The 12,949-nt window shown below is 37.8% G+C and overlaps 1 protein-coding gene across 1 annotated transcript in view; it reads right to left on the reverse strand.

Annotated features, from left to right (window-relative positions):
* LOC140245174 (prolow-density lipoprotein receptor-related protein 1-like) overlaps nucleotides 1–9,112 on the reverse strand; it is a 212,964-nt gene extending 203,852 nt beyond the window's left edge. The window contains 1 exon segment of the mRNA XM_072324772.1: nucleotides 9,022–9,112. Coding sequence (XP_072180873.1) covers nucleotides 9,022–9,112 — 91 coding nt within the window.
* Between the last annotated feature and the right edge of the window lie 3,837 nt (nucleotides 9,113–12,949).

The raw sequence follows: 12,949 nt of genomic DNA on the forward strand, positions 1-12,949 counted from the left end.
GTGAGCCTGAAGTAGAGACTCTGATTAGTTATACAAAAATTGCAAAGATCGATCCTTTCCATTGCCCTCCAATTATTCAGTTCAAGTACCACTTTCTATCACTTCACTCACTTTGCCATTTGCAAACACATGTTTTCCCACTGTTCACCACAACAAAATGTTTAACTTTCACATGATCATTTTTGTCAATGTTCCAGTATCACATGATCATTGAATTTTTCAAAACAACTAGCAAGTATGTGCCTAACAGTAACCCATGAAAATAGCATTATGTGTGGAGAAGTACAAGGTCCTTTGATCAAAAAGACAAACTTGAAACCAGACATTGATATACCAAAATCTCCTGCATGTAGTCATTATGTCAAATACAGTACATCTTGCCATTTAAACAGCTTGTGGTTGGGACTCGGATTTCAGTGCCACCAAAGGTTACTCAAAAGCTACAATATGTAAGAGGGAAGGCGAGCAATAAAAAAATATGGAAAGCGGACGATTAAAATGTCCAAAGTCACAAGTACACTGTGTGCAGGCCACAAGAATATTAAAAACAGGGATAAAAGTAAACAAGTCACCCAACAACAACAACAACACAAAGAGGCTTTCATTTTTCCATCAGTTCTAACCACAATTATTATGAAGCACTTTACCTTAATGGATATATACAAAACCCCTAAAAAACAGTACTTAACAGCTCATCAGAAAATGCATTACGCTACACATCTAACTAATAAGTTTGTGTACAGCACACTGGTGCATTATATGTGGTCTCAACTGAACAATGTTCACAAAGTTCACATAAAATTTGCCTTACTTGAAGATACAGTGCATAAACATCTAATCTACTCCTACTTTCCTGAATAAGGAAGAAACATACAAGTTGTACATTATCTTCTTCAAAGAGAAGACAAGGTCATCACCACAAATGATCTTTACCAAGTACAACAGCACAAATGGCCATTCATCTACAAGTTTGTATTACAAGCATTCATAGTGTACATCCCAGGGGTGCGTGGTGAGAATTCACATGGTTGGTCACTTCGACAGATGGTTCGAAAGTTATCAAACTCTTTTTCTCAAATTGAAGTGGATGGAGTGACTCCAAGAATTCAATCAAACTGCAACCTTCATCTCACAAATCGGATTATTAGCCAACATATGTCAGACAGACACCAATGGTTCTACTTTCTCTAGTCTCCAGTTCTTCTTCTTTTTTTTTTTCTTTTTTTTTTTTTTTTTTGATAACAATGGATGGGATGTCTCCCAGGACCATGCTCACTACCGGAAATGAGTCTTTACTCACTAAATGTGGCTCCTGTACAGTAAATAACAATTCAATTGGCTCACCTGAGCACGCTGCTTTGCACATCAACACTTGCGTAATTTTGTGGTTATCTTATAACCCTGGAGATTAGAGGGATTTCGGCCTCTTTTCAGAAATTTTATTCCCTAGCTTCTTTTGAATTGGACGGTTTTTGGGGGTTTTTTTTGTGATGTAAGTGTTGCAAAAGAGGGGAAAGTATTATTTTCACACTCTTTCACAACTAAGAATACATATTTGTCATATCATCAAATGCACATACAATCAATTTAATATATGTCACAAAGTGGTGAATCACAGTAGCAGCAATGCTTAAAAATATCTTGCTTGCCCATTAAAAAAAAAAAAAAAAATCATTGACATTTTTTGTTTTGTTTCAAAACTGTAGCTGAACAGGAAGATTGCAAGGTATAAATTGTTACGTTTTTCCTTCTTGAACTTGTTCATTGATCTGCAGATGTATGTTACAAACATACATATACTCTATGTGGAATAACTTAAAAGAAATAAAATGAAATTAATAACATTACACACTCACGATGCTACTTGTAGTTACATTCTGTAAAAGTGACAGTTTCAAAGATTCTTTAATTTTAAAAAAAGGCATAAACAATAAATAAACAAAAATAAGTGGAAACCTCTGGTCATATGGTAGGGTTTGCACATTGGGATACCAGTTCATGAGATATGTATAGACCTGAGAATGATCAAACCCCATCAGTGTGAAATGTAATTTTCAATTCTAATGAGGGTAGTCTTGCTAACTGGGTAAAATCTACTCTCATTGACACAATGCAATTACAAATGTAAGCCTGAAAAAAAAAAATTATCCTTCATTACCCATGTCATTAGCAATGTGTCATGTCAACAGTCATACAGATGGATGAACAATGTACCTGGTAGGTACTATAGGGCCTACATGCAACTAGCTTTGATCATCAATTATTTCACAATCCACAGGTCTACAGTTACCAGTCTGGAATGCTGCAAATGGCATTTAGGCCTATATGCTTTATTACATGCATCATTGGCATTTGTTTCAAGTCACCACATACTGTATACGCCATATTTTTAGCAATTCTACTTTTCGCAAATCAGGAATTCCCAACAATTTTGCGAGTGGTTATTTTCATGATTGTGGAGTATGGTACTGACCAGATGAAATGTACATGTATGTGCACCCGTCACATTCATGTCGGGATCAGAGTTGATATTTTTGTGTGTTTTTATATGATGCGAATAGCACCTGACTCGCAAAATTCAAGAAAATAAAAATGTTGGGAAATAATCGCTGTATACAGTATTCTACCCAAACTCTGATGATACCACTGGCAATCTGTTTGTGTAAAAAGTCGATGGCATCCTGACATGGTCCTGAGAGGAGTCAACCAACCCCCCTTTCAGACTAGAGTTCTCCTATGGATTATACAACATTAAAGGGTGTGTACAGAACTGGTTGAGGTGAGGATTTAGCTTTTAACGTTTTGCGAGATATTCAGAAACCACTCTATGAGATATCAAAGAGCATGCACTAAAGGATATCAAAAGTTTATTTGATGAAAATCGGTTTTGAAATGGCTGAGATATCCAAAAACAAGGTGAAACAAATAGATCCTTATAAAAGGCGTGACCTATCGCCTTTTATATTATCATTTTTTTGGATATCTCAGTCATTTGAAAACCAATTTCATCACATAAACGTTGAATCTTAAAATTACATGCCCTTTCTTATTTCATAAGAGGTTTCTCATTATCTCATGTAGGAATGTTCAAAACATGAATCCCCACCTCAACCAGTACTGTGCAGTCCCTTTAAGTGTAGTGTGGATTTGGGCTGTATGGATATACAACATTTTAATGTGTCTGAATGCTCATCGTATACATCCTGTAAAAGTGGAAATTTTCGCAGGGTGGAAATTTTCGCGCAGTTCGCGCAACCAGACACTAGCGCAAAAATAAAAGCACGCCAATATTTTTGCGCGCCATATGTTCCAGTAGTTATTGTCCTGATTTCGCTGAATTGAATACACACAAAATCTCTTACCCAGCCCAGCACAAAAAATTACTCGGACGAAAATATCCACTTTTACAGTACATCATATATCAAAATTATGGTTTGAGCATTGTTTCCTGCTGGATGACTTACAGCTGTATACACCGTACATGTATATCCATAAGATGTTTATTTGTGTCAGAATGCTATAATAATAATATCCATACATTATATGAGTAGGCAGGGCTGACAAACTGAACGCATCACACATCTTTGAATGTCTGCAATAATGCTGATACTTTGAAGACACAATAAGCAGTAATCTATGTTAACCTGTATTAACTTAAGAACATACCAAATATGCTATTTTATATTGTACTGGATACCACACACTTCCCATAGACACCTGTGTATGTACTCAGGACTAGTCTTGAACAGGTTAATATATTGCTCTGTTGAAAAAAAACAACAACAATAACAACAAATACTGTTGAAATCTATATCCTTTCACTTTACAAACTTGTGAAGTACTACAAAATCTGTGCATTTTCAGTTCTAATTGTAAGAATGTGTCACAACATTGCTGTACTGGCATGATATTATGCTTCAAATTTAGTATTAACCCTTTGAGGACGGGCTGATTTTGTGACAACACGCATTTCCCATTGACACTTGCCCGAGTATACTCGGGACTCGTCCTCAACAGGTTAACAAAGCTGAATCAAATCTCATGGTATGACAGACTCTTTCAACAGAGGACAAACTGTAAATCGAAAACAAGTGGGATGAAACATCGGGAGTGTTAAAAGGCTGCCTTATAATTTTGCTCCCAATGAAAAAAAAAATCCCTCCATTGAGAAACCGCATCATTGATTTATGAATAATGACAAATAGACCAATCCATGGTATGGCGGAAGTATTTCCTTAATTACAAAACGGGCGAGTGGCTGTTGAATTTGATTTCATAGAATGGTTCCAAAAAAAAAAAAAAAAGTCAGAGATTTATCATTCTATTCTTTAAGCTTTTTTTTTTCCTTTTCTTTACCAACAGTCAACCTTGCACTACCGTCATACACCATGGAATCACTATGCCGTGGAGAAATGCTTCAATGGGGGAATGAGAAAGATTTCTTTAGTTGCGGACTTTGGGGTCAACTTCAGAGCAGAGTAAATATGTTGGCAGGCGTGCATCTACTCCATTCAGACAGGCTACAACTCCCAGTTGCACATCCTTACATGTTCACAGAGGTTTGTTGTTGTTTTTTTTTTTCAAATGTAATGTGTACAGTTGATGAGTAGCTAGAGTAATCCTACTGGCTTTGAATCACTAAAACCTCAACATTACACCGAACAAATGTACTCTGCGTACAATGATATGTTGCACAATGACATAGCCACACACTTCTGAAGGACTATTCACCCTGGCACAATGGAGAATTAAATCCCCAAAATACATTTTACCCTCACAGACGATTACAACAGTTCAGACGTATTGTATCTGTCTCACATGTTCTCTGGCCTCCTACAGGAAATGTGGATACAGAGCTTGACAAAGTTTGAGTTTGAAATCAGTAACAAAAACTTACTTTTGATAGAAACTAATGTGTGATGCTGTTCATAAAAGTAAAACATCAGCTTGACATCCAGTATTTTTGGGGTTTTTTTTTTTAATCATCTTGTTCACGGAGACAACCAACATGAGAGAAACTCATTTCCAGGACTTTCTGCAGATGAGGAACATGGAAAGTCAGTCCATTAAAATGAGTAAAGTGAAACAAAACTTTGTTCCTGTGCTAGAATCATCAATCACTGTAGTGTCTGACACATGCTGACAAAAGCTCCTGACTGCAGGGATGATCCTAGGTCAGAAATCATTTTTATAACATTTGTGCTGCTAAAGAAAAATACACACCAAAAAAAAAAAAAGTGTCTATAAGCTCTATTTCCAGTTTTTTACTGAAAACCTTACTTATGCACCATGGTGTGTAGCCATGCAGCACGTATTGTCCAAAATCTATGGGAAGACTAAACACATTCATTAAACATGACTTGCTGCAGTCACTATTATAAGTGTACGCATGTCACGTAGGTGCATTCCCTATTCATATCAGATGTGTAGTATATTGTATGTTTGTGTTCATGGTCATTTCCCTTTGTGCATGTGTGTGTGTTTGACTACATACAGAATAAAACCATACAAAAATCAGCATGAATGCAACATGAAAAACTGACATCGTGGACGAATATTTCATACCAGCCACTGGACCATCTACACATGGGAATCCAGACGTATTTTAAATATGCCAGAACCCAAACATACCAGAAGAAATTTTTTCCTGATGCAATTTAACTATGGAACTCTCCACCACCAAGCACAGTTTATAGCACATCCTTAAAGATTTTCAAGCAGGGGTGCAACAAGTTAGGCTTCGTTAAAGTCTCTCCTGACTTTTTTAGCAGCACATAGAACTTGTTGGATCTTTTAACATGCACTTTTCATCTTGGGCACTTGACAAGCACAATTGGAAAAATACACCAACGGCGGTCCGTACTTCGATGGAAGGGGAAGAACAAGAATTCAAGAAAAAAATCTCACCAATAATATTATAATACCATACATTGTATCATAGCTCAGTAACAATACAGCGTTATTGTAGTTCCAAATGTCAGGATCTATGCACTACTATACACTGCACCTCTCACTATCCTTTCACATTTGAAGTGCACCATGATACAAAGTTTCAAAGTAGTATGGGAAAATGCTAAGCAGGCCCTAATGCATTGTATGGCCGAACCTGTACATGGCCAATCAGGTGACTGTATGGTATGTAGCTACAGCTGGCCTAGTCATCACATGCATACGTATGCAACACACAAAGATTCACGATACAAAAATATCCAGTCTATGTGGTCGACACATCAGTAATGCCTATTCACGAGAGTAGTCTAAATTCAAGATGCATGCACTTTTAGAGCAATTGGGACTACAATTGTATATTACTTTTCATTTCCTCTAAGAAACTTGTATAAAGAGCTTCAAACTCATATTTTGAGAAAACACTATTACAGAACATTGTAATAAATTGAATATTCAACAAACTGATACACTTAAAGACTTGGTCTATAGATCTCATACATGTACAAATTATTATTGGCATTGATTACCTGTTTTCCCCCTTTTTTTGACACATGAAAGTGTTCCTATACTGTGCATTGAAAGTCAGTGCAATGTACACACTGTTCTGTTGTGGTATGCAGCTTGGTGTAGATGTGTAGGTATTCATTACTTTTCTGTAAAGTTACTTGCAATGTCTAGTACAGAAGGTCAGTTGGTATTGTATTCTAAGGTCACTATTGAGCCCTGGATCTTAACAGGCCACAAAATGCAGGGTAGCCTCGGTAGCCTCCCACGAAGATTGTTTCCCCGGGGAAGATTGTCAGATGCAACACAGTGGACAGCCTAGGGGTAGCCTCAGGGTAGCCTCCAGCGAAATCTCACCCTGCAATCGACCAGGGTAGACGTGGGGTAGTCTCCAGCAATCCGCCAGAGACTACCCCGCGAAGGTGTCTGTTAAGACGCTCATGGGTGAATCTCCCCCGGAGGCATCATGTGACCAGGGCTACAGTCAGGTGACCAGTGCTGCCTCTGTCATGTCAATCTTATGGTTGTGCAATACTAGTACTCCACGCATGCGTATCAGCAACCAGCAGGCAGCAGGGATACCTGAAGGTTACTATGGTAACATCCCCGGAGAAGGTTTTCGAACAGTGCCTGTTAAAACAGGACACTCGGCATTCAATCCGTGTTTTATGGAATCTGTGGAGTGTAATACGGGCGAATCTTCGCTGGTAAACATCCGGGCACGCCCAGGGAAGGTCTCAGTATTAAGATGGAGCTCTATAGAGGGTTGTTATATAGCAAGGAGGTACTAGTATCTCCTTGGTTATAGACAGTACTCAGTCACTGTATGTTGACTGCCTTGAATTGAACCTAAATGACCAAAAAATACTTGTGAACATGACGTAGTAGTCCAACCAGTCACTCATAATGTATTCATCTGTGTGTACTGTACGTTTGACCGATTCCAACCCTGCTGAACACAGAACACACTAACACACCCCATGTACACAGTGCAAGAGGTGCTCCAGGAGTGTTCATGAAACCTTCAAAACTCTGTATGAACAATCAGGCCCTGAAATGCTCAAGTTAGGCCCTTCTCAAGACTAGTTTCAGGAACATATTCTGAGGCACTCTAAACTCTGTACAAACGGTCACCAAAATTTGGAGCACTATACAGTATAAGCACTACAAGAGTCAAGATGTGTATGTAGGCCTACAAAATTCCCTGTGCTCGCTAAGGTTACCATGGCAGTTTAAATGCCTCTTTCAGCCACTTTGTGTGTGGTCTCAGCAGGTAGCGACTATCTGTATGGACCAACTCAACGGGCATGAAAGTCACAGCACTCTAGGTGAGCCTCCTATGTCAAACTTTGTGTGTACCGGTATGCAACATGGAATATTTGCTCTCAACACCCAAAGCACAAACAACAAATCAGAGAAATGTGTATAGTACAGTGGTACTGGGATCACTGCATTTTGTTTCTAGAAGTGCCCAATTATCCTGTCAAGCCATTGCAAACAGTACCATATAAAAGTAAAGCATTTAATGCTAGGATAAAAATGGAAGATCAAAATGAAAGATGTTTTAAAAAAGCAAACTATTTTTCATGACTTAAAATGAAGAGTTCAACTGGTATCCTTTATATCACATTTTCAGTGTTGCCATCACAGGGCAATGTTGACTGTATTATAAAGGGTTGTCGCACTATAAAATTGAAGGCATGAACTCAAAATCTGACACTGATAGCAATTAAAATACTGCCAAAAGTCAACCATGTCATTGCCTCCGATATCTTCCATAATATAACTAGGGTTCCATGTGGTTTCCATCGGTACTACTATTTCGTTAAAACATTAAATTATGAAGCTTGAACACAACACAACCTCTTACTATTTAGTCTAGGCCCCCCTATAATATCTTTCTGTTATTTTCACCATTCTGTCTGTCTGATTTCATTCATTTCAAAGAGGCAACCTGAATACGATACTGAATTTGATTTCTTTTATTTTTGGTTCAGTATCATTTCAACTCTTTCCTAACATTTAGATTATGTAATAATACAAATCTTTTGCCTACAAATTTGTATGCCCTCTACCATGTCTACCTTGTGATGAAAGTTTGAATATTTGCACCTTTTCACACTTCAATCATGTGACACACTCACGTTCACAAACAGACAAGGGGATTACTTCAATCTTCATCATGTATCAAGTACGGGTAACTCCTTTATAGTTACATCAATGCACATAGGCCTACAGAGAAAATACATGTGACATAATATGACATCAAACTTCACATTGCAACAAGACCAAAAAAGGCAACATTTTAAATTGTCAATTACCACACATGTAGAGTTGTCAATGATCAGCTGTTACAGTTCAACACCATTGTCATTCATTGAAAATCTTAGACAATCTTACGCCTCCCTCTCTACATCAAAAGATCAGAAATCAGTGTGTGAACTGACAACTCCCAAGAGTACTGTGCCTTTTTACAACCTAACGGGTAGTTCTAGACTACGTGCGTGGGGACCCCAGCCCAGTGCCCCTCCATTGCGATCATGACCTAAAAGTGGACACCATTCTTACCCCGAGCTTCGGCGACGTTGCAGTGATATAAACACGTCAAGTAGCAGACGTTGCACAAGAACCACAAAACTGTTCTGATTGTTGAAGCCATCTACACGATCACTTCCTTTACGCTACTGTGAATCTCATAAGTAGAATATCCCATAAAGACGATGATATGAGTAGAAGTCTTGACCTAGAAAGTGTGTTGTTTCCACAACAACAGGAATATGTACGGACGCCACCTATCCTTCGATCGACTCGCTCGCTGTACTGCTGCGGTAGTCTTGAACGTAACTTCTCTCTCTTTTCACTGGCTCTTCAACCCTCAGCAGACACCCATGCGCCTCCGCTCCGCTCCACATACATAACAGCTACACGTTTTATGTATTGATAATGCATACTCCATTCGTAGACATTCTCGAATATAGCCTGGGAATGATAGTCTGCGCATTCAGCTTTTCTTACCGTCAAATTTGAAAATGTAGACGTTATTGTGAATCATGAAAAGGTATACACAAATCAATTGCACACTCGATGTAAACATAAATACAACGTACAATTACATCAAACAAGGGGGAATAATGGCAGTCCAATCATCACTTTTCATAATGTCTCTGACCCGTATATCAGACTAAGTAAATCTCGGCGGTTGTGAAAGGATCGTTTTGTAACAGAGGAGCTGGCTTGCTCGTCCTGTCTTCCTCCTCTTTCTGTTCTTGTTCTTATTCTTCTGTTTTTTTTTTCTTAAGTCTTCTTCTTCTTTTGTTTCGTTTCCTTCTCTTTCCATCATCCTTTTTTTTCCTTCTCTCCATTTTCTCCTCCTTCTCCTTCTTCTTTTCTTCCTCTCTCATCCATGAAATTCTTGTTCTTGTTTTACTCTTTCTTCATTGACTTCTCATTCTTTTGTCCGTTCTTTACAGTTAATTCCCTTTCATTTTGTATAATTCCATACATTATGTTACCTCAATCAGAGTGCACCCTATTGCCTTCACTCATTTGCCAATATTTCAGGGTTTTCGAATTCGCTGAGAGACTGAGACTTACTTATGAATAACATAAAGAATTCTATTGTCACATACACGCAGAGGTGGTAAAGAGGTGGTAAAGAATTCTATTGTCACAGAGGTGGTATTATGTATATTTTGCAAGAAAGAAATTCGAAGTCCGAATGTGTGTATTTCATGGTGACGACAAGAAGCGTGTTTAAATGCAAAATGGTTTTATGTGAGATGTAGAAGTTGTTTCAAAGTTTGTAAACTACTGAGAAAGCAACCGTGTACCCAGGGAGGTGGGCAGTGTACCCCTATCAATACTATCATCCGCCATCGGATGCATGAAGGAAGAGGGGTAAAATCCGTCTTTACCATCACGATCAATGCACACTTATTGTCACCAACCATTGAATTGTAGCAATGGTGATTTTACCAATCACAAGCATTATCATTATGATATAATATAGGCCTATTATGCCAATCCTATAAATCACGTGTCATCGCGGCAGATAGCACTTATAATCATAACATGTTTCTGTCAAAACTCTCATCAATAGGCCCTCATTAGTTCTCGTAACTGCTCCTAATGCGGGTTTGTCAACAAACATTTCGATATGAAGACCTAACTGTTCTGGAAAGTTAATTTCGATTGTGTTCCATCCCATTTGAATATAAAGTTTCAGATTTCAAAGTGAATTTATACATTTCGGGAATGAATATACAAAGAACCATTGGTCTCCCAGGTCAAGCTGTCTTTCATCTTGTATGTGAAACACTTGAAAGGGTTTACACCGAATTGCGATATTGGTCTGTGTTCTTTCGACCTGAGAAAAGAGTTGGCATGCGCAATTTCGTATTTCCAGTTTCAGTCGTAGTGAAACATTTCATCTGCAACAAAAATTGGGCATTGTTCCCTGTCGTAGAAATATCATTAAACAATGATGGACGAAAACGACAATGTCATATTATGACAGTTATATGCTTTAATCAACATATTTGAGCATTATCATTATCATAATTAATATCACATGTATTGTTATTATACAATTTGCAGTAATAGTTATGAAGTTGATGAAAGAAGTATCAACATAACAGTAGTACAGTAGAAGTAGTTACTATTCTATCTTATTCCCATTGAACATTTACTTACTTTGTATAAGATCGTAAGTACTTTTATATATGCATAAACGAAATTGATATGATATAGGACACGCAAAATCAGAATCAAAATAATGATCCCATATAGATTACTTGGGAAAGGGAGACTATGATAATGAAGTCATATTATCCAGAAAGACTTATATTCCGACAAAAGGAAGTGTTTATACATTAAACAAAAATGCACGTAACAAGGGAAAAAGGATGCGCTTCAATGTAAAGTAATGTTCATATAAATTTATAGTTCTCTCTCTCGCACGTCCAAAATGCTTCCTGCCCAAATATCGTTCAAGATGCAAGTTTATCTATAATATAATTTACAAGCGTGTGTGTGTGTGTGTGTGGGGGGGGGGTCCTTCCTATCTAATAACCATCAGTCAGGTGATTGACTGCGTGATATACAATATAAGATAATTCGTTACGGCACTGGTTAAAGGTAATTGGTATTTTTTTTAATCAAACATTGCTGGTTGTATATTGCGTTTGTATATTCAAGGTGAATATTTTTGTTATGTAAAATTATAGAAATCAAATAAAGATTACTGAAAACACAAAAGATGTGTGTGTGCTTATGTACTGTACACTCTGCCAACTGTGTGAGCAGGGAGGTCTCTTTCCACCTCCCTGGTGTGAGGTGTTCTCCGGTTGGCTATCCAGGTTGTGCCATAGACTGTCGTAACGACCTGTTCCCTTCCTCTCTCTTCAAACACTCCACAATGCTCGCTAGCGAAGACCTTTCCCTATCTACGTTATAATTATTTTGGCTAGGTATTTTGATCTTTTGTCATCTTTAGAAAGAATTTTATCGAATCCCGCGGGTATCGTCAAAGATTTTCTGACCTCTTCCTCTTCATTCTGCAAACACTGATTGAGTGCCATAGCGATAATCCACTAACCAGCTTAGAAGCGGGGGTTTGCTTTCTTTACTCACAATAGTAGTAATCAGTCAATGAAAAGCCATTGATGTGAATGGTCATTCGACAAGATTCGTCTACGTAACGTCGCTACAGTGAAAACTCGACCACGCCCAACATCTATCTTGATAAGAGGGCCTATGGTCGGTTTGATACTGACAGTTAGATTTTGAATTATCTAGAAGAATTTAGAGAAATGTACACTTCATAGAGTTAAAAGTTTAAATGATGTTACACAAATTAATTATAGGATATTGTTACCTCATGAGGTGTTTTTTTTTTCTTAATTACACGGTAGAGACCTGCTTCATTTATTTTGTCTGTTGTGCAAAACCGAAAATTGCACAACGTCTGTATACGTGAAATCATCAAATTAAGTCATTCTCATAACAAAATACCCGAGTGGGGCAGTGCGAATGTACAGGTAACGACAAAGTATCAATAATGACTTTAGGCGTATATAGGGAGCATATTGGATAATCGTCAGAACGCAGTTTGAATATCTTGGTTTTTGTTTTTGTTTTTTTGTTTGTTTGTTTTTTGTTTTTGGTGTTGTTGTTTTTTTTTGGGGGGGGGGGGAGTTGCACACAATTAAAAAGAAACGAAATGTGGAAAAGTAAATGTTGTTTCATGTCTGTGTTGGTTTTTACTTGCTTTCTTGCTCGAAGATAGAGGATCTCTAATTGAGAAAACAAGGCACTCTACACCGTACTTGAAAGGGATACGTGTCAAGTGAAAAAAACAATAACCGAATACTGCATTTCGAGAGAATTTCTTGCGCCCTAGGGAAGCGACATTGCCTGCTAGTCCTGAAAACGATCAGGACACAAGGTGGCGCTATGTAAATCTACATTATCGAGTTTCTACAGAATGTCTGTTTTT

Source organism: Diadema setosum, chromosome 22 (assembly GCF_964275005.1).
Source record: "Diadema setosum chromosome 22, eeDiaSeto1, whole genome shotgun sequence".
Lineage (NCBI taxonomy): Eukaryota > Metazoa > Echinodermata > Echinoidea > Diadematoida > Diadematidae > Diadema > Diadema setosum.